Source organism: Dama dama, chromosome 5 (genome assembly GCF_033118175.1).
Source record: "Dama dama isolate Ldn47 chromosome 5, ASM3311817v1, whole genome shotgun sequence".
Classification (NCBI taxonomy): domain Eukaryota; kingdom Metazoa; phylum Chordata; class Mammalia; order Artiodactyla; family Cervidae; genus Dama; species Dama dama.
This window is the reverse complement of record NC_083685.1, coordinates 93,218,934-93,241,072: the sequence shown is the minus strand read 5'-3', so window position 1 is coordinate 93,241,072 and position 22,139 is coordinate 93,218,934. Positions and strand designations below refer to the sequence as shown.

At 56.9% G+C, this 22,139-nt stretch overlaps 1 protein-coding gene across 3 annotated transcripts in view; it reads left to right on the top strand.

Moving 5' to 3' along the window:
• Positions 1-22,139, top strand: part of SMG6 (SMG6 nonsense mediated mRNA decay factor) — a 194,606-nt gene that overhangs the window by 170,376 nt on the left and 2,091 nt on the right. For all 3 annotated transcript variants that reach the window (XM_061143085.1, XM_061143086.1, XM_061143084.1), the window contains exons 14-18: positions 1,896-2,072; positions 5,776-5,922; positions 15,802-15,955; positions 18,846-19,057; positions 19,308-19,389. In XM_061143085.1, the coding sequence (XP_060999068.1) occupies positions 1,896-2,072; positions 5,776-5,922; positions 15,802-15,955; positions 18,846-19,057; positions 19,308-19,389 (772 nt within the window). The remainder of the gene's footprint in view (positions 1-1,895; positions 2,073-5,775; positions 5,923-15,801; positions 15,956-18,845; positions 19,058-19,307; positions 19,390-22,139) is intronic.

Here is a 22,139-nt window from a genome sequence, read left to right as displayed (position 1 = left end):
TTAGACCACAGAGAGGAAACTGGCAGTCTTGTGGAAATGCAGAAGTTTCCTCTGCAAGTGAGAGGCTGGGGATGCAGGGAGGCCGCTGTGCGTGCTGGCTGCCAGGCTATTACTCATTTCAGCTCTGTTCTTTAATGCCTCTTAGCCCCTGCTTCTGTATTTCTAGCCTTCCTCATCCCATGTGTGAAGACACGCGATGGAACCCGCGGTGACCTGCCCTGGCCCGGCATGCACTTCTTTCCTCCTTGGAAGCACAGGACGAGGCACCCCACGCTCATGACAGCTATCCTTCCCTCAGCCGCTCCCGGGTAGCCGAGCACCTTTCAGGCCAGCCTCCCAGGTGGTCGAGGTATTCAGCCTTCAATTCAGGCCTCAGTTACTTCCCAGGCCCTTGGTGGGGCCAGCAGAGGCACTGTCAGCCCTGAGCCGTGTGCCTCCATCCTGGGCCTCCATCCAGGCTGAGACGTGGCCGAGGATGGAGGCACAGGGCTGACAGTCGTGTGCAGTCAGCCTCCCCGGCCAGCCAGCTGCCGGAGCGGTGCTCGTCTCCACCGGCTCCTGGCGGACTTGGGTCATGCCTGCCTCATCTCTCCCTCTGGCACTCAGCCCGGCTTCCCTGCGCCTCTCAGCCCTTCCTATGCACCTCCCAAGTGCCCTGCTTGTCCCTGGCACCCCTTGCCAGGGAAGTGCAAGAGGTAATCTCTGCCACCAGGGGGTCGGGGGTTATCACCCAGGCATGGGCGATGACAAAGACACCTGTGCACCACTGAGCAAACAATCTAAGACAGTCTCCGCGTTAGTTAGCGTACTGTGCGGCGCAGCCAGGGCAGTCCCCGTCATGTGATAGGATGGGAGGCTTGAGGTTGGTGGCAGGTGGGGGGCCGGAGTCATGGTCACGGAGGGGCTGCCGCCCTGTGGCATGTTTGGCCACTGCAGTGTTTCCTCGTGGGAATGGCCTTTACTACTTGTGAGCTCCAGATCCAACGGGGGCCCCTCTCCTCCCTTGGTGAGTGCCCTCCCAGAAGGGAGGAGAGGACCCCAGAGGCCAGGGAGGAAGAAAAGGGCACAAGAAGGTGCAAAGCAGGTAGGTTTGCAGGTCTCGCAAGAGAAGGACCCCAGGCGGGGTGACTGTGGAAACTTTATCTCAGCCACTTACAAATGTGATGATTGCTCAAGACACTGATTTCATTTCAGCTAAATCAGCCCCAGCTTCTCTGACAGCACTGGCTTATGTGCTGATGTGGCCACAGGGGAGCGGGACAGCCCAAACCCCTGGAGGAGGAGAGCGTGGTGGAACACCCTGCTCCCACCTGCTCTGCCTGTCTCCCTTCTGCTGACTACAGTTTCCTGCCGGACCCCCGTCTCTTGAGCACGAGAAGCTCTTAGGTGGGGCAGGAACCTGTCAGGGGAAACCTGAAATGATCTGGCTGAAATGAAACAGCCAAGAAAGCCCTCATCATTCATTTCTCACTCAGGCTGAAAGTTCTCCCCTCAGGAGTCTGGCAAGAGTGGAGCTGGGAGCAGCATGGAGAGTGACAGTGAGAGCACCAGGACTCCGAGTTCTGTGACCATCAGCATCTTACCCTCCGCCCCTCCTCCTGTCCAGCTAGATACCATATCAGGACTTAGGTCACAGAGAGGCAGAACCCCAGAGGACAACGATCACTGGTGCTGGGGTTGTCCGCCACCCTAGAGATGACCTGAGGGGAGATGCTGGTGACTCAAGGATCTGGGCCTTTGGCCTCATCTCACATACACACGCTCCTGCTCACCCTCTCCACGCACCCCCACCTCCCAGGTGACACATTTCTCGGGTGCCCCTAAGCCTCCAGTCAATGTCTCTCATCTTCCCTTTCAGAAAGTGCTGTTTTTCTTCTCTCCCTCTCACCCCGTAGGTTATTGCAGCCGACTGCAAAAGGGTCACAGTGCTGAAGTATTTTCTGGAAGCCCTTTGTGGACAAGAAGAGCCTCTGCTGGCATTCAAGGGTGGAAAATATGTGTCAGTGGCACCCGTCCCAGACACCATGGGAAAGGAAATGGGAAGCCAAGAGGGAAAACAACTGGAAGATGAGGTACAATGCGGGAAGAGCCCGCTGTGGCCGAGGGACGGCTCCCCCCAGCCCTGTGCTGCCCAGGGTTTAGCGTTGACCCTTGGTTATTTATAACTACCCGGAGCAGTGGCGATGCTGACGTGACCAGCCGGCCCCTCAAGAGTGCACTCTGCTGGTGCCCCTTCCTGCCATTCCCACCCCAGTGCCTCCATCTCACTCTGCTACGAGTTCCAGATGCTTCTTTTTAATGTTGCATTGGAGGAGAAGGGAGGGAAGAAAGAGTTTAATAATGTGCAGCTCTGGAGGCTTAGAGAAGGGGGTCGGGGGGGTGGGGAGTGTTAGGGTTCAGGCCGAGGATCAAGTTTATGGATGTGTGGAGCCCAGCGCAGCGCAGGCCCGAACTGCAGCCTCCACCACACGCACAGGAAGAGCTGACATTGCTGGCCCCGTGTGGAAAATCACCCCCTCCCTTGCTCCCTCCCGCCCTCCCTCCTGCACATCCTGATGTGATTAAGGAATTCTCCTCTTGTTTGTTTGCCCTTGGTTGTTCCTGTAGCCCTTGCCTCACTCCAGACAGTGTGTGTGTGTGTGTGTATGTGTGTGTACCAGCCCGAGTGCCCGCCCCTGCCAGACCCCACTGGCGTTTGCCTCGCCGTGGATGGAGGTTTCTTTCTGGGGGTGACTCTTACTGTGGTTCTCTGTGCAGGGGGTTTGTGTGTCGGCTTAAGTTGAACACTGCTGCCAGCTGCCCCACCATCTGTGGGTTGTGAGTTGATGTGAGGTGGGACACTGTGGGTGCGTGTGTGCATTTACTGCCGCTGCTCGCTGCCCTGCTGTGTGCCTGGGTGTGGATGACTGCTGGGGGTGCACACAGAGCCCACTTTGCCGGATGCTCGTCTCTTCCCTCCTCTTTGCCCCCCACCCCACCAGTGTTAGAGGCAGAGGGGGCTTAGGCGGGAAGGAACGTGGGACTCAAGGAGGGGACGGAAGCGACTGCAGCCAGAGGCCAGGTCAGCCGTCGGCCAGCACAGTCATTTGGCCTGCGGCGGTCTCCAGCGCCCGGTGGAGCAGGGCGGGGTTCAGGGATGAAATCAGCAGCAGGCCCGGGAAGCCAGATGTCAGCTGGAAGCTCTCGCTGGTGATCTGAGGCAGTGATAGAGTGGCCACCTTTGCTTCAGAGTCTTCAGAGCAGCACAGTCTTGGACGGGCTTCATTGGAATAGCTGGAGAACCCCACCCCACCCCTGATGACACAGGGCTCCACTTCCAGGCGAGAGGTGGTTCCAGGGATGAAGCTGAGCCCATGATTCCAGGCCCTCCAGATGAAACCTGGGCAGGGAGTAACGGGAAAGAATGAGCTGTCAGTATGGGAGGAGCCAATGGGCTTACTAAAGCCACTGGGGTGTTCAGGCTCTGGGCAAGGCAGAGCAGTGCCACCCAAAGCCCTGGGCACCGTGGAGGGAAGCCTGGGTGGGGTAGCGCCCCAGTGGGCTCTCACCCATGTTTTAAGGCTGAGGCAGGCAGTAGAAGGTGAGCAAGGTAGCTCTCCAGGGTACTGCAGGAGATGTCCCCTGGCCCCAGGAACCTGCAGGACCAGATTCAAGGAGGCAGGCGAGCCCAGAGAGAGGGGCTCCTCCCCTCCCACAGGAAACAGTCCAGCTCCTGGCCCAGGTCTTGGCTGTGCCACGCTGTCTCCCTCCCTCTAAGGCTGCTTGACCCGACGGAGGTTGTGACCCATGCCGTGCTGCCCACTTCTTCCTTTTCCCACGAGCCTCCTGGGTTCCTTTGTGTTAGTGGCCCCTGGGAAACCCTGCTTACCCTGGTCTGTGTAATTTCACAACCCTGCACTTCCTCGTTTGGTGTGAGAGCTGAGCCAACCTCAGACAAGCCTCACTGACCCCCTTTTGACCTCAGTCAGGCTCAGTGCGAGCCCCATGATAACCCTGTGTATCGCTGATCAGAGCAGGCAGGGGCAGTGTCTCCCACAGGCCGGCCAGGGACTTGACTCCACTCACCCCATCCAGGTTAACCCCTAAGACAGGAAGTAAATGTGCAGAGAGAGCCTTCCTCCTTCCCAAGGCCTGGGCTGCTCTGGAATCGGGTGACACTGCGGGAGCCTGCAGGTTCTCAGATGAGTAGTGACTGCGGACAGCACCCCAGACCCCTGAGACCTCTTAGGTTAGTGGCAGTTCTGAGATCTCGTCTAGTGGCCCTATCCTGAGATCTCGTCCCTCTCCACCCTGTAAGACTGAGTCACTTAAGGTGATCGAGAGAGGAAGGGGGGAGCTGTCTATTCAGACATCATTCTTCATGAGCAGAACAGAGTCCATTTCCTTAAGGATGCTGCCGACACACCTAACTCCCCACCCCTCAATTCTCCTGAAGCAAAGTACTGCCTACCCACAGACACACTCTGCTCACCACTTTCCGCAGTGTGTCTATCGGAATGCCGTCGCAGTGGGCAGTTGGAGGAAAGGGCAGCCTGTGTTGAGCAGGATCCCTGTGGGCCTGTGGGAGCACACGCTGGGCCGCCGAGGCTGGCCCTGAGCTCCATCTAGGTCCGGGGCTGCACCTGCACCGCTGGGGGTCGTTGGTAGGAGCGCAGACTTTGGAATCAGACTCACTAAGGTTTGAATCCCTGTTCTGCCGCTTGCTTGCCTCGTGACCCTGAGCAAATTGTTTTAACTCTCTAGACCTCCATTTGTTCATTTATTAACTAGGGGTGATGATAGCATCCATTCACAGGCTGTTGTATTAAATGAGTTGTTAATTAAATTAAGTGAGTGAAAAATGCTTAGTCGGGTACCTGGCTTCATAGTAAGCACTCAGTAAATGACAGCTGTTACTGTCATAATCATCATCATTATTATCATCCCGTTATCATTCAGACCCAGGAATCTTCTGCTCAACCACCCCCTGTTACCCGTGTTAACGCTGTCCCTCCAAGGGAGCTCTCTCAGGCAGCTGCATGTTCTCCACTGACCAAGGCCAAGAGTGAGGGAGTGAGAAGTGGAGCCCAGGACCACCCGGGGAGTAGTGGCTTCTAAGAGTCGAGGCTGAGAGCAGGGAGGTGCCATCCCTGGGGAAGGCGCCTCCAGCCTGGCAGGAGATTCCTTAAGCTAGCCTGCCTTCTCCCAGTCTGTCCTGGCCCCTGGAGGGCCAGGACAAGGTCGTGTCATGTGAATTCCTATCATGGGGCCCCCAGCCCTCACACCGCCAGCCTGTGGTCTTAAAAAAAAAACCAGGGCAAGGTCTGCTGAGCTGCAGCATCTGCTCCCTGACGCTGTCTGGGGCAAGGGCGTGTCCACGCCCAGATCCCAGCTGTTGGCCAGAGTGATTCCTATCAGATCATTAGCATGAATTACACTTCAGTTGGGTGGTTTAACTTTCTCTGTCGTTTTCCCCTTTGGTGAGTTTCAAAATGAAAATAGGCCCAAAGTTTGATTTTTGGAGTATGTGCAAAGAAGAAAGGACTGTGAATGTAGGCATGGAAGTAGATACAGTGTGGATCTGTGAGTGTGCAAGAGGAGGACCCTGGAGTGCACAGGAGAGCCAGGGGAAAACGTGACACTTCCCCGAGCTGAGGGGAGCACACACCGTGGGGCCCTGTGCAGGGAATGGTCAGAGAAGCCCTAGTTGAGATGCGGGAGGGACCAAAGGGTGGGTCTGGTCAGTGCTGTGGGCTCACGGTCTCCTCTCTCTCCTGACGTGCGCCCCCACTGAAGGAGGAGGATGTAGTGATTGAAGACTTTGAGGAAGACTCGGAGGCCGAAGGCAGCGGGGGCGAGGACGACATCAGGGAGCTTCGGGCCAAGAAGCTGGCTCTGGCAAGGAAGATAGCGGAGCAGCAGCGTCGCCAGGAGAAGATCCAGGTGGGGCCCGGCCAGGCACGCGGTTCTGGTGTGGGTGGTGGTCTGCTCAGGGCCCAGGGGAGATGGGAATGGGGGTGAGCAGGACCCTCTTACTGGGACCTGACTGGTTCCGCCACCTGTGTTGTTCTTCTGCCGCTAAATTCTGGTTCAGCGCCTGCAGTCCCCCTCCTCCTGGGATCCAAGGCAGGGTCAGGTTCTTCTCCAAGAATCTGCTGAAAGCTCCTCCCCCTGTGATGATCTGTGATGCCGCACAGACCCGACCTTTCACACAGTTTCGGGGGTTTCCCAGTTCCCCTGAGCCTCGTGCAGACACTCCTGGAGAAACCAAGGTTCTCTATTGAGAACACCTGTTCTCAGGGGTGAGCTGGTGTCATGGCCACCGTCTATGTGCATGTATTCCCACTGTAATGGCCGAGCCCCTCTGGATAGGACACACTAAACCCTTCAGAGAGAAATTACTCCCATCTCCACACCAGGATTCTCACATCAGCGGGCCTCTTGTGGACCCATGCTGTCTCTGCCCGCAAGCTTTTCCTTATGGTTCTCCCAGGTCCGACTCTTGTGGTGTAAGCTCACTTCCTCTTATCTATTCCTCTTATCTATCAGGGCAGACAGGGAAGGGCTGGCCACGCTCCTGCTTTAAGGCTAGCTGCACACATAGGGAAGCGCCAATCCTCTTCAGGGATGTCTGTCTTCAGCCCTCTCTTCACCCACCTCTGGCCTTTGGCATGGAGTGCAGTGCATGTGGTCAGGCCAACCTGATCAGGCTGGGCTCCACCACTTACCAACCATGTGTCTTCTGGCACATGGTTTAACTTCTCCTAACCAGTTTCCTCATTTGCACAATGAAAGTAGTGACAGCACCTCCCTCGTGGAGTGGCCGGGAGGCCTGCAGGAGCCGGTGTACGCGCTCAGCGCGTGTCACACAGGGTGTGCACATGGCTGACAGCGGACTGATGGTCTCATCTGTCGGACGGAGCCCTGCCCTGGGAAGAGCTCTGTCTGTTGGGATCCATGGGCCTTTAGACACATGTGTACCAGTCGACCTGTTGGAATTAAGTGTGTGGTACCTCTACAGCACCACCATCACGGTGGTGTGGCCACTGCCTTCCTCTTTCTGTGATCTCTGTAAACCTCTGTCCTGGCCCTCAGAGCTTCACCCTCAGGCTGTCTTTCTTCCTGACTTGTGGCTCTTTTCTTCCTCACCATCAGTCGTCCCAGAACTTTTCTCCATACCACCACCTCCATTTCTTGACTCTCACCCCAACAGGCATAGAGTCGACTGTATCAGAGGTCCCCAAGTACCTGTCTTTGTTGGTTCTTCATCACACTTGACTTCCCTGTGGCTTTGGGCCCTGAAGCCACCTCCCTGCAGCTCACAAGGACCCTCGTATTCTGTCTGTTGACCACACCAACCTCCTGGGCTTCTAGACCATTGTTCTTTACTTGGTCTCCTCCTTCCTTTCTCTTACTTCTTAGTCTCAGCATGCAGAGTTGACAGTCAGCAGATATTTTTGTTCAATGAGTTCATGAATGATACCAAAGAGAGCGTCATCTTTTTTTAATTTTTAAAATTATTTATTATTACTTTTTGGCTGTTCTGGGTCTTTGTTGCTGAGTTTGGGCTTTCTCTAGTTGTGGCGAGTGGGTGCTCCTCTCTTCACTGTGGTGCTCAGGCTTCTCCTTGCAGTAGCTTCTCTTGTTGCAGAGCATGGGCTCTAGGGCAAGGCTAGGTAGTTTTGGTTCACAGGCTTAATTGCCCCGCAACATGTGAGATCTTCCAAAATCAGGGATCAAACCCATGTCCCCTGCTTTGGCAGGTGGATTCGTAACCACTGAACTATCAAGGAAGTCTGAGAGCATCATCTTAAAGTTCCTCACTAGCTTTTAAGCCCTCATGTCTTCTTTTTAAATTTTTTTTAGTTTTATTTATTTATATTTGGCTGTACTGTGTATTCATTGCTGCACAGGTTTTTCCTCTAGTTGCAGCAAGTGGGGGCTATCTACTTGTGATGCATGGATTTGTCATTGTTGCGAAGCACAGGCTCTGCAGCATGCAGGTTTTAGTAGTGGTGGCACATGGGCTTAGTAGCTGCAGCTCCCGGGCTCTAGAGCACAGACTCAGTAGTTGTTGTAGCGCACAGACTTAATTGCTCCACAGTATGTGGGATCTTCCCAGCCCAAGGATTGAACCCGTGTCCCCTGCACTGGCAGACAAATTCTTTACCACGAAGCCACCAGGGAAGCCCCCTCGTGTCTGATTTCTTATCAGATCCTGTCCACTCATTCATGCCCTCCTCTCCTCTCCATTCCCATCGCCACAGCTGCTGCTGTAGCCCAGGGATTGACTAGATTGGAGCCAGCAACCCTGCACTGCACAAGTCTGACAGGGTCCTATTTACCTTGGAGTCTGTGAATGGCAGCTCCTGGAGTTGTGGTACTGGGTCTGCGAGCCAGGCTTACTGCCTGCAGTGTATCATTATACATAGTTTCATCGTTCCCTTCCCAAAAGAGCCACTCCCCTGCCCAGGAATCGTCAGCACCTTTGCTTGGCTAATAAAGTTGAATTCCTTACTGTGGCATCTGAGGCTGTTCTCAGTCTGTTTTCCCAGCCTCTTCTCTCGTTCCCCGTGAGCCCTCACAAGCTGTGTGATGTTGGGCAAATGCTTTAACTTCCTCGAGCCCGTTTCCTCACCTGTCAGACAAAAGTGGTGACAGCACCTCCCTCAGAAGACAGTGCACGCAAAGTGCCCGTCCATCCAGACACTCCGGCCCCGCTGCCTGGACAACACTAACCCTCCTTCCGCCCACCGTCTCCAGACAGCACTCTCCTTCCCCACGCTCACCTCTTGGTTCCTGCTGCTCCCTCAAGCCCAAGTACCCTTTCTTCTGCTCCACATTTCCTATTACCTATTGAAATTCTAGTCTTCCGTCAGTCCCCAGACGAAACCCCATCTCCCCAGTGAAGCCTTCCCCGACTCCCCCCAGGAGGAGTCATCTCTCTGCTCAGTGTTCCTGTGGCACTGATTTATACTTCACTCGTGAAACGTATATCGCGTCTCAGATTACACTTATTGCTGGGCTTGTTCCCCCACCGCACCGTGAACTCCTTGGAATCAGGTCCTGCATCTTCCGCTCAGTGTGGTAAGCAGTGCTGAGCACCTACCAGGCTGGTTACAAGGGGACATGCAGGTGAACCAAGAGAGTCCCGTCCCAGAGTGTCCACTGGCGCGGAGAAGTCAGTGATGTGACATGGGAGCGAGCCCTGTTACCAAAGGGGAGCGCCGGCTGCTGGTGGAGCACGTGCCGGGGGGCCTGGCCTTGTCCCGAGCGCCGTGGGCAGCCCGGCCTCACCAGTGACGAGTGGTGCCTGACAGCAGTCTTGTGCAGGACTTGACTTCCGGGGCCTGTGGCCGCTCCTGCCTGGGGGCCTGTCTGGCCCGTCGGCTCCCTCGGAGCAGTGTGCTCTGGTCCAGGCACCGAGGGCCTGCTGCGGGCCGTCAGGCTGGGCGGCTGGGGCCCCTTTAAGAGCAGGCCCCACATGCGCCGCTGCTGGCAGCCTGCCTCCTGTCAGCCCTCTTCCTCCAGCCTCACAGCCACAGGAGGATTTCTCAGCAGAGAAAAAATTCCCCCCTTCCCTTCTCCCCGCCCCCCCTTTAATGCCCGGGGCCCTTCACTTCCATAATTCTTCATTTTCCAGCCTTGAACTTAAGCCAGACACATCTGTCTGGCCATATGCGTGAACCCTGGAGTCTGTGCCGAGGTGGCTGTAAAACAGGGCCGGTGAAGGCCCTTCTGGGAGAGCACACACATGTGTGTGCCCTCGGGCCATTGGCTCCCTGCCCAGAACTACGGGGCTGCAGCGCTCCAAACCCATGTTAACCTTTTCTTATTTTTCCTCTTTTTGTTTAATTTAAGGGGGGAAAATCCCAAGGAAAAGGTATAAATTGTCCTGGGAGTGGGGGAGAGGCTCCTAGCTGGAGAGGCCATTATTGTTGGCAGGTACCTGGTCACACTAATACAATAAGGAAGAGGGGAGCATCGGGTGAATTAAGATCGGGGAGATGGGCTGTAAATTACACGGCTCTGAACCCCCTCCGTCTCCAGGGGTGTTAACCAAGAGGTGTAAGGCAGGTCCCCAGCTCCCAGCGCCTTTTACAGATGCAGCAAAACAGGAACCACACATGTTTGGGGAAGGGGATATGAAGATGGGGTTGGAAAAAACCCTCCCGGCCCCCATGCTGGCTGTAAAGCCCAACTGAGATCTGGGGCCAGAGCCACACCCCCGCTTCCCCGCTCCCACCTAGACCCCTGGGCCTGCGCTCAGCTGCGGGATGGGGGGAGGCGAGGCCTGGCCTCCTCCGCAGCCTGTCCCTCCCCGCTTCCGGCGTTGCACAGAGGCTGGTGAGCGGGGCCGGCTGGAGGTCAGGAAAGGGGTGTGGGCAGCTCTCAGGACCTGTGCAGCTGGAGCCTTGGCGCCCAGGCGGGGCCCTGGACACTGGGGGCCAAGTGCGCCCACCCAGGGAGGGCTTCGAGGCCACCCTCTTGGCTCAGCCCAGCCTTCGCCCGTTGCCCGAGACGGCTCTGCATCTTGCCCTGGTTGTGCCCACCTTGCTGCCTTCTGCCGAGATCCTTTTGTTCCCATTGCCCTTCTTGGGAGGTGTCAGAGACCAGAGCAGGGGGCCTGGTTTGTCTGGGAAATTGGTCAGAAGTGTTTAATTCCTAACCAGGCCCCCGGGGCAAAGCAGTCACTGAAAATCCTCCTCCGGGCTCGAGGCGTGGCCTCTTGGCACCTCACCCTGGCCCTGTGAATCCCCCGCCTCCTCTCTGCCTCCACGAGGCTCTGCTGTGATTTGTGCTGCTGTCGGGCGGGGTCAGGTTTCCTGAGCAGTTGCAAACATCCCACCTGAAACATAACAGGCTCTTCCTCTAGCCACAGCTATTGTTTCTCTCGGCGTTATGGCCGCAGCCTTGCTCCGTAGCCAGCAATGACATGTGTTCTGAAAATAGCTTCGCTCCCCGTCCCCTTCCCGCCCACCCACCCTCCTGAAGATGCGGTCACTCCTTTGTGACGGCCCCAGGAGTTTCATGCTAAATATAGCTGCAGCCCATTCACACTGCCACCCAGCTGCGGGGGGCGGCGCTGTGGAACAATGGGGCATGCACAGAGCCCCCACACCTGTATGGAATCCAGCGGAAGGCGGACACTCAGCCCTGGCTCCTAACTGTCGGAGACGGGGCGGGAGCCAGCGCGCTACCCGGCCAGGGGCACGTTCACGCCAGGACAGGAAGGCACAGCAGCCCGTGGAGCTGGGCAAACGCCCATCCCAGAGCTCGCTTCAGCCGCTCGCACCTCCCTGGCTGCTGCAGCATCCACAGGGGGCTGTCCTCCTGAGAGAGGTCAGGCTTTCTGGCCGAAATACCCTTGGGCTGCTGCTTGGAGCAAGCCCAGGGGTGGCATGCTTGGCCCTGCCACTCCCTGTCCATCTTGAAAGGGCAGCAAGAAGTAGCGGGCAAGTCATCATAATTATAACTTTGAAAAAGATGGCAAGTATATGTTAAGCTCTGTGGTACCGACTCTGGATATTCAGAGAAGGGATCCTAAGCAGAAATGTTCCCATGAGCAACCCTCCTGCAATGAAGATGCTAAGGGAAGCCAGTGACCTGGGCTGCTTTGTGGAGCAGATGCAGAATCTGCACCCGTGGGTTTCTTCAGCTCAAGAAGGAACGCCTGGGAGTTCCTTGGTGGTCCAGTGGATAAGACTCGAAGCTTCCACTGCAGGGGGCGTGGGTTCAGTCCCTGGTTGGGGGACTAAGATCCCACATGCTGCACAGGGTGTCCCCCCAAAAAAAGAATGTCTGCCTGTAATGCCAGTGGTTATCTCACCAGCTTTTCCTATTTTATATTTCATTTCCATTTTTCCACCTTTTTAAATTTTTTAAAAAATACCTCCACTTAACTTTAAATACTTAAATACTCCACATAACTTTACATAGTTTAAAAAACAAAGGAAAAACAAACCACCAAGAGCGCCATGAATCTCATAACAGAGGTCAGCAGTCCACTGCCTCACCGTCCCCAGCTCTGCTCCCTAGTGGTTGCCCCAGATAGTCACCCCCACTGGATGTATAAGAGGTGAAAAATGGACTTGGGCAGGAAGAACAGAAACTGAAATTGGTTGTTACTAATATCAGGCATCTAGCTAGATACTTTCAGACACAGGATGAGCGTGGAAATTCGCTGTTACCACACTTCTCATTTCTGGTGAAGACATTGGTCTGGCCAGAGAGGCCCAGGGATCAACAGTCCCATCAGCCTGTGGCTGCAGTCCCTGTGGAGCCCTGAGCAGAAGGAAGGCCTACTCTTGACCTGGCGCTGCTCTGTGACCCGAGTTCCTCCAGTTCCACGACTCCCGTGTGAACTAACGGCGGTACCTTTATTTGTAACTCTCAGTGTCTCAATTTCTAAAAGGGTCAGCCTCCCCCAGTCATCCCCAGCACATCGAAGGAGGAAGTTAACCTGTGAGGGAGCCCTTTCTGGGGACCCCGGCCCGGTAGCTTCCTCCTCAGATGTCGCTGTGGACCAGCCCCCTCCCAGGTCCCCACCAGCCTGCTTGCTCCAGGGTGCCTCTGGGCTTCAGAGAAAGTTGGTTACTGAGTGCCTTCCAGACACAGAGTTAAGTTCTTTCCTTCTTCACACTGGGTGACTTCATGGTCCCTGTCGCCCCTGGTCTGATCCAGCATGTCCACGCTTTCCCTAGGGTTCCCAGCTCTGCATCAGAGGACCACTGCGGCCCAGCCTTCGCCGCAGCAAGAAGGGTTCCTAAGGACCTCTCCTTCCGGGTCAGCACACTTGACTCCGGGCCAGGGCCAGTCTGTCTGAATCACAGCATTCCAGTTGCGCCCCCCTCACCCCCACCAGAGGCTTCTGCAGCTTTTTGCTCATACAAACAAAAATAAATCTCACTACCGGCCTCTGAACTCCGCGGCAGCATGCTTCCCCCTCTCCCCGAGCGTCCCATGGCTCTGAGTGGGGACTTGGCACTCGCCCCACCGACATCACTTTTTCACTCCCTGCGCATCCTGTGTCCTTCTCTCACCGTGCGACCCAGGGATCAGAGTGGGACGTGACGGCCGGCACAGGCGCCGTGCACAGCTGCCAGGAATCTGACGGGTAAAATCTGGAAAAGTTGGGAGGGCAAATGCTAAACACACACACATACACACACACACACACACAGCGCCACTCAGAGGGCCGGAAACACCGACACCCACAGACAAGGGCCTGCGATTCCCAATCCTTCCTCATCTGAATTCTCTTAAGGGGACTGAATTCTCTTAAGTATCATGACCCAGGCATGACCCCCCCTCCAGAGGCCTACTGGTACCCCAAAAGAAGGGGGAGCAGCTTCATTGAATCTCCTGAGACCCAGGAGGGCATGTGGGGAACAGGAAGCAGGCATGCAGTGAGTCACTGGGCAGAAACCAGGTTAAGGGAAGTCGTCCGCGGGTGTCCCGGGACCGGATGGTGGCAGCACAGCCCAAGACCACCCTCAGCAGCTCAGTCCCACCCACCCCTGGGGACCCAGCCCGGCCGCCACCTCCCCACGACGCTGTGGCCTCTGTTCACCTTTCTGGCCCTGAGCCAGCGCTCAAGGAACTCAGACGGCGCACGCTTCCCTGGACCTTGTGCCTAGATTTTTCTTCCATCCTGTCATCAAAACACCCAAGCAGGCTCAGCCCCCCGCCTCCCTCGGCCACCTGGCCTAAGGGCCCTCCCAGTGAGGAAGGATGGTCCGAGGTCTTGGGAGCTTATTGTTCCCTCAGGGTAGAAAGGGCAGCCAGTGCCACTTCCTTAGGGTCAGCCTGAGGGCCAGAGGGTCACTTCTGGAGGCAGGAAAACTAAGATGTGACGGGTCCGAGTAGGGGAGGTGGCGGCAGAGATGCCGTGCTTAGGCGAACCTGACATCAGGGCTCATCCTGTCCCTTCTCACCGAGAAAGACAGAGGTTTGGGGGCCCAGGATACCAAGAGAACGTTCCTGGCAGTGGACAGGCTGGTGGAGAACTCAGGCCTGGGAAGAGGAGTGACGGGAGGAGAGGCTGGAGTCCCACCCGTGAGCACAGGCTGGGGTGCTCATGGAGCCTGAGCGGGACCGTTTCTTGTCCTCACAAAATACCCACGCCATCACACATGTTCTCTGTCGACTCCCTCACAGTGAGAAGTAATATTTAAATGCCCAGGCTGAGTTCGATGGAACGTGTGTCACCCTCTAGCTGGCAGCCCCAGGGGGAGGGCTGGGGACCCCGGTTCCTGGGAAGGTGGCCCACAGGCCAGGTGCTTTCCCTTCCCGAGTGAGAGCCCCAGGAGACTTTGCAGGCGAGCCCGGGCCGCGTTTCTCATGCCTGCCAGCGCCCTGTGCCTTCCACCAGCTGTGGTGGCGGTGGCAGCAGCAACTTACTCAAAGGGAGAGGTCCCCAGCAGGTCACAGGGGAGCCACCCCCGGCACTCGGAGGCATGCCCTTTCAGTTTTACTGTCACTGCCGCTGAAACCTGAACACCTTCCTCACTGACTGTTAGTGGCCAGGGCCCAGCCCGTGGGCCCCATCTCAGTTGGCACGCACATCTGCTCCCCTGCTCAGGGCTCGTGTCTGTGTGCCTGCAAGTTGGTGTGTGGCGGGAGGCCACAGGAGGGCAGGGCAGGGCTGGGACCTGCGTGCCGGGCCCCTGCCAGGCTTGTTTTGGTGCCCTCCAGCTCCACACACAGAGGGCACGGGGTCTGGGCAGATGCCCACAAACCAGCTTGCTTCCTGGCCATGGTCCCCAGAAGATGAAGCAGCCGGAGAGTGGCCAGGCCCCGTAGTGACAGGTGGACCCAAAGCCTATCTCCCAGGGCCTCCACCACGCTTGCCCTGTCAGACTTGAGAAAATTGGGCTTTTCCAGATGGGTATGGAAGCTGCCGTAAAAGATGCGAACGTATGAGACTGACAGGCTCCAGGCCATGAGCTTTCCGAGGTGTGCGGCCCAGACCACTGGTGCTACCCGAGGGGTTTTTTTAGTGATGCGTAGGAGACACACTAACTCTTGACTGCGGAAATTCAGCTTGAACTGGTAAACATGCTTGGGCGCTCAGACTCCTGATACCACGTATGTTATTTGCTGAGCCACAAAAGTGAGTTGATTTGAAGTCCATCTAAAGAAAAACACCAAGTAAACAAACAGTATAGACTGTACAGCGTTGTGGCAAAGCAGCGAGGTTGGATCACAGACGACCCCTGCTTAGGGAGCCCCGGGCTGGTCGGGGGAAGACAGCCTTCGTTCTCGTCCATCCGGATGTCATTCTCTGCAGACATGTGACTTGGGAAGTCATCTGTCCCGCCGTGTGGACTCCTGCCACTCTGGGTACCAATTATTAGTTGTCAGCATCACTTTTTTTGCATAGGTTTTGAAGTGGTTCTTTTTTCTTTCTTTCTTTCTTAACTACCCAGTGAAGTAAATGGAAATGACAAATTCTGTCTGAGTATATGTGTACGTTTAAAGTATCTGAATTAAGAAGTACCTCCTGTGTTCTCAGTAGCGTGTGTGAAACCACTCTCGTGCGCCTCGTTGATTTTTAGCCCCAGGCCTGCCTTTCAGAGCCCCGTTATTTTGAATGCCATCAGGGTCCCTTCTCAGTCCCACATGGGGTTTTAATCACACCCAGTTCCCCAAGCCATTTGGTCTCCCTGGGTTTGTCTCGGGCCGGCCTCCAGGGGGGCTGGCTGTCCCTCTGGAGCGGGGGGCGAGGCTGTGGGGGCAGGGCGCTGACACACACGGTGGAGTCGGGGCCCGGGCTGGCCCGCCGCTGGCCTGCTCATTCACCACTCGTCGTCCCCGTAGGCTGTCCTGGAGGACCAGAGTCACGTGAGGCAGATGGAGCTCGAGATCAGACCCTTGTTCCTCGTCCCAGACACCAACGGCTTCATTGACCACCTGGCCAGCCTGGCGCAGCTGCTGGAGAGCAGGAACTACATCCTGGTGGTACCCCTCATCGGTGAGTCAGGGCCGGGCCCGCCCTGCACATGCGCAACGAGGCCCCTCTGCACACACGCCCCGGGGCCCGGCAGACAGAGCCCCGCCATGTGTGTAAGACGGGATTTGCAGGGAAGTTGGGAATGCGTGGGGCAAGGAAGACTGTTTAATAATCAAAGCAGTTCGAATTATTATGGCTGATCCGTGGCTTAAACTGCTTGAGCAAATGGACTCCTGTGTCCCAGCAACCAGAGGCTGCCCAAGCCCAGCCCTTGTTTTTATCCTTATAAAGCTCGCAGTAAAACAGCAAAGCTGGTTCCCGTTATTGGTAAACACTCAGCCCTGGCAGATAACGGCAGTGCTGCTGGGTGGTCTGGCAGGGAGGCTGGGAGGATTTTGAAGTGGTTAGATGCCTTTGGTCTGATGGGCTCGTAGCTTTTCACGATCATTCTGTTGGTTCGAGGTAGCGTTCTTCTGGCCAGTGTCACCCTAAGGCCAGGCCAATGGAGGCCCTCCAGCGCAAGCCCTTGGCTCTCGCCTGTGGATTCCTGCCACTTGGGCCCTCACCACTGTCTGGTCGCTGTTTGCTGGTACAGGGTCAGCATCTCAGGGCCGCTCGCGTGCTTCCACCCTCAGGCCGGAGGAGCCCAGCTGGGCCCTCTCCAGGGACTGTCTAAGGCACCCCTGGTTCTCAGAGCCCTGTGGTGGGTCAGCTTTAGGAGGGGCCCCGGCTCCTGTCTGTACAGCTCACACAGCCGATAGCGCCGAGAGCTGTCCTCTGGAGGGAGGGGGTCTGGGAGACGACTGGGAAGCCCAGGCTGCCTAATGTCCCCTCTCAGCAGCCACTTGGAACAAGTTTGGAAGCCCTGGCCTCTGGACGGTCTGCCAGACTGGCCGTCTGCCTGCCAAGCCACCTCTGACATCCATGCCAAGATGTTCCACTGGGCCTTCCCTCCCAGTCCCCAGTGCCTGAGTGCCAGATGAGGGTGGAAACAAAGGGCAGGAAACATCCGCCCCTGCAGGGGCTGTAGAACCCTGGGGGGTTGTGGGAAACACGTTAGCACCACCTGAGAATGTTGGCACTGAAGCGGCCCTCGGCCCGCCTCCACCCTCCCTGTCTTCCTTCCCCCTCCCCATGTGGCCTGGCCAGAGCCTCTTCAGCCCAGGCCCTGAGACCCACGGGAAGGTTTTCTGTTCTTCAGAAGTAGAGCAGCTCATCTCCCCAGGACCGAGTCAGACCCTCACATTGTTGCAGCCACCCCTCTGCCCTCGCCGGGTCCCGGGTGGGGCGGCTTTCAGGAGAGCAAGTCCCAGTGCCCACCTGCCTGGGAGATTTTCAGGGGTAAGAAAGGGAATTGGCCGCTCTTTGCTGGATGGTCAGGAAATGGGGTAACTGAGAGAGGCGGCCATGTCTCAGGTTGCTCATCTACGTCTTGGAAGGAGCCTCAGACACCACCCCAGCCCAACGAGTTCTTGGTCACCAGCACTGATGATGCCCCTACCATGTGCTCAGGCTCCTTGTTCCCGAGGGGGCCCATGAAAGGTAGAGCTGCAGCCCTTGGCCTTGGCGAGTTTATGGGTCAGTGGGGGAAGCCGGATTATGTGGGGAGGGAGCAAATATATAAGAAGACCCAGCGGAGATGGTAGCTACAGGATAGTCAGCCCCCAGGGCACCAGGAAATGCCAGCTCTGTCACAGGAGAGCAGGCCCCTGCCCTGTGCCCAGAGCACAGAGGGTTAAGCCAACAGCCTCCCCACTTGTTTCTTGTGCTCTTTAACCTGCTCCGTGCTCCTTAGGCCTGACCCCAGCGTCGAGAAGCCCCGCCTGGTGCAGAAGCACAAACAAGCTTCCCCTTTGAAGCCTGTTTAATTTGGAAGCAGGAAAGCAGATTTTGGGATAGAACACCAGTTTTTCACGTTTGATGTTCTGTTTGGTGTACCATACACTCAGCCACCACTACTCCGCAACCTCAGCCATACGTTGTGTGGACACTGCAGCCTCAGGTTGCTGAAGGCATGGGGGGGGGGGGGTGGTGTGTGTGTGTGTGCATGTGTGTTCGTGTTCCCACATGGGCGCTTTCCAGAAAGTGTCTCTGAATACCCAGACAGTGAGTGCCAGGCTCACCATGGAACAGCGTGCTCACGCCGACTCCCCGAGCCATGAATCACTGTGCTGAGGAGAGGCCTCAGACCCCAAACTCTCCCGGAGCCCCCAAGGAGTGCATATTTCCCACTTGACCTCAGGCTCTTGGCTGGAATTTTGGAAAGAATCTTCACCAGAAAATGAAGCCGTGTCCCAGACACATAGGCAGGCAGGCAGGCAGACACACACACACACACATACACACACACACACACACGTGCAGTATCAGAGGAGGTAGAAGTGCCAAGGGGATGGTTCAGGGGACTAGCAGGGTCCCTGCATGTGAGACCATGACCCCACTTCCCACCCCGTGACCTCCCCGCGCTCTGCCAAGAGCAGGCAGAGAACTGGGCCCCTCTTGGATGGCTGTGCGGGGGCCCGGGCTGATGAGGGAGGGTGCCCCTCTCTCTAGCTGCTGCATACCCCTGCCTCTCCCGAGGGACCCTCTCAATTTGATTCTGTAACTGAGGAATGTGATGGAGAGGCCCGGTTTCTTCTTCTGGATACAGCAGCTCCAGAAAATCCCTGTAAATTCCTCCCAGGAGAAGGGTGGGGCCCAGGGGAAGAGGCAGAAAAAGGAGAGAACACTTGGAACATCAAGGGCACTTCTTGCCCTCCAAGGGCCCCCGGTTTCAAGGGAAGACTCCTGTGGGGCCACGTGGCCTCCAGGGTCAGGGAGGAGCTACCTGGGAAAGCAAGGCCTCGGGTGCAGACAGACAAGACAGACGTGATTGCTGAGTCAGATTCCTTGTGGGACTGTGTCTCCTCAGTGATCAATGAGCTGGACGGCCTGGCCAAGGGGCAGGAGACAGACCACCGGGCCGGGGGCTATGCCCGCGTGGTGCAAGAAAAGGCCCGGAAGTCCATTGAGTTCCTCGAGCGGCGATTCGAGAGTCGGGACTCTTGCCTGCGGGCCCTGACCAGCCGTGGCAATGAGCTCGAATCCATCGCCTTCCGCAGCGAGGACATCACTGGCCAGCTGGTAAGACCCAGGGCAGAGCGGGAACGCTCGAGCCAGCCCTCAGAACAGGGGCCCCAGGAGGGAGGGGCTGGAGGCTGGCCCCGCAGTCTGGACCTCCTGCCCCCAGGGGCAGCCGCCATCGAGGCCCAGGAGGGGGCTCCTCGTCCCCCGGTCACTCTCGGGACAGTGGGACCTGGCCAGGCAGGGCCAGGGCGTGGATGGGCGGGACACCGAACTGTGACCCCACGGCACTCACCCTGTCTTCCTCCAGGGCAACAACGATGACCTGATCCTATCCTGCTGCCTCCACTACTGTAAAGACAAGGCGAAGGACTTCATGCCTGCCAACAAAGGTAGCGCGCTGCCTCCACCTCGGGACCTTCCCTTCCCTCCCTGCCTCCTACCTGCCTCAGCCCCAGGGAAGGGTACCTTCCCTAACTGTGGCCTGGGAAGTGTAAAAATCAGGGATGAGGCCTGAGGCCAGCCCAGTTCCCTCACACACACACCACCCCGTGCTGGAAGTCAGACCCCTCCCCCGGCTCCCCCAGCCTCAGGTGGACCCTCAGCCAGCTAAGGACGGGCCTCGCCCAGGAAGCTGGGCTTCAGGCAGTGAACTTTGCTGCTTGCTCTGCATGCATCCACTTCCTTTCTTGGGTCCTCAGTGAGTTCTCTGACAGCAAGAATGTCTTTATGATTCACTGTAGCTTATTCCAGCCATGGTCTCCTGAGCCCAGCTCTCTGCCGCTCTGAGGACAGTCCCTAGCAGTCCCTAGGGCCCCACCTCCCTGTCCTTGGCCATGCTCACCCTCTCAATTCATCTGTGAATGTTTACCCTGTATCAGGTGGAGGTGGAAGTACTTTCCCAACTAGTAGTGGTCCTTTTCTTCCCGTCTCTCTGGTTCTGTGACATAGCACTTTGGAGGCAGGTGAGACCTTGCAGATGAAGCCCTCAGCCCGGTTTTCAAAACGCTTTTGGTGAGCCGAAGCCCGTCAGTGGGGCCAGAGACTCTCTTTGGGGTGCTTGAGCACCTCACCCTCATCCCAGAACCATCTCTTGCCTGAGCTGGCCTCTGAGAGTCAGCGAGGCTCAGGTGTTCTGCTCCTGGCTCCCAGGACTCCAGACATTTCTTCTTCTGGAAGGAATTCCTAGGCTGTCCTAGCTCAGTGGCATCTGCACAGCTGATAATTCTCACCTCTTGGTCTCTTGTCTGCATGTCTGTGGCCTTCTTGTCCTCTTCTCTGCATTGAGGTTGCCCAGCTCGTCTCTGCTCGCTTTTCCCGCCCTGCTGCCAGGCGGGCCCGGGACTGTCTTCCCTCCAGCCCTCCGCCCACCCGCTTCAGCACCGCGCATGCTGCCCACACCCCTGTACCTGAGGCGGGTGACGCACCCACAGCTGCTGTTCCTCAGAGGGGTCCTGATACCTGGTGCGCCTGCACTGTCCCTAAGGGGCGGATCCGGAGCATCCGAGTGGCAAAGAGGAGCCTGGCTGAGCCCAGCGCGGGGGGTGGGGCTCTGCCCCCAGGCCGCTTCCTAGAGGGGCACCTTCTGAGGGCGAGGCCGGCAGGACTGCAGAAGGCCTTGTTGGGAAGTACGGTTCAGATACCGCTGTGGCCCCACCCAGCCTCAGAGCTGTTTCTTTCTCGGCAGAGACACATTTTGGCTTTGGCCCTAGTCTCCCCACCCCCCACTTCACCCCCAACAGCCTACAGGAACCCATTGGCATCCTGGGGACCGCCCCTATCAGAATTACATCAGCAACGGCTGGTGTAATCAAACCCCATTTGTCAGTGTGAATTCTTAGCAGATTAACTTGTCAGATTCACAGAGAAACCATCACCAAATGTTTATGTGTAAACGATGTTGAATTTTAAAATCATGTGGATTATGGCGGATGGGGCCTGACAGGATGACAGTCTCTGGTTTCTAACAAAGTGAAGTTACCAGTGTCAAAACAGAGGATGTTTATTGTTCAAAATGTCTCAAAGTATCCACAGAAACCCCTGCAGACCCCTGCCAGCAACGCCGGGCCTCGGTTGGCCGCCACGAGGCCTGGGACTCTCCTGGTCTGAGTCCCAGGGCAGGAGCAGTGGGGCCATGGACAGACCTCGGCCGCCCACTGCAAGCCCCGCAGGGCACTGCCCGTCACCCTGCCCCGCCCCGCCCACACCCCCAAGCTGCCCGTCTCAGAGCATCTCCTCGGCCCAGGGCCGCCTTCCTCGCCCTCTCAGCCCGCCAGGGCCGCTCACCTCCCACCACACCCTCCTTCCGCCGCTCCCCTTCTTTCACCGCCATCAACCCCGAGAACCTCTCCTCCCTCTTCCCCCAGACTCCTCCCACGGCTGACAGCCAGCTCACAGCCTCCCTGCCTGGAGCTGGCAAGCCTGAAACTGCTCAGGTCCGACACGGATATTTGCAGTCCCCCAGCCCCGCCAGGCCCCCGTGGTCAGGAAGCCCTACAGGACATTTCCTGGGCCTCGCTGCCTGCCTGCCTGAGGATGAGGAGTGGACCTGCCACCCGGGGGGCCTTAATGGGGGTGGGGATGTCACTTGTGAGAGTCCTTGGCCCCAGTTTAAATTCTCCCCGATACATTAGTATTAAAAGGTTAAGGAATTAGGGGGAAAGACATCCTGCTTAAAAAAAAAGTCATCTAAAAAGAATGAAGGCGCTCTGTTTGTGCTGACATAGAAAGATCTTTAGAATTTCAGTGAAGTAAGTACGGCTAGTATGACTGTAACATTACAGGAAAAAAGCTTATGTGACAAGTATCTAGACTTGTAAATGTGCATAAAGAAATCTGGAAACATACACAGCTTACTCTGGGACAAGACAGAGACATGAGGAAGATCACGGGAAGGACAATCAACTTTTACCTTCCTTGTTCTGTGCTTAAGAGGTTTATGCCACAGACATGGATTACTTTTGTTTAATGGTGGGAATCTTTGGGCTCTAGCCTCAGGGCCATCTTGGCTGGCCTCTGCCGGGGGACCCTTGCCCTCCTCTCCTCAGAGTTAGCACCCCTCCTCACATCCTGGGAGCCCTGGATATGTTTCATATTCCATCTTGCATTTCCTACTTCTGAATACCTCAAGCATCAATCTGCT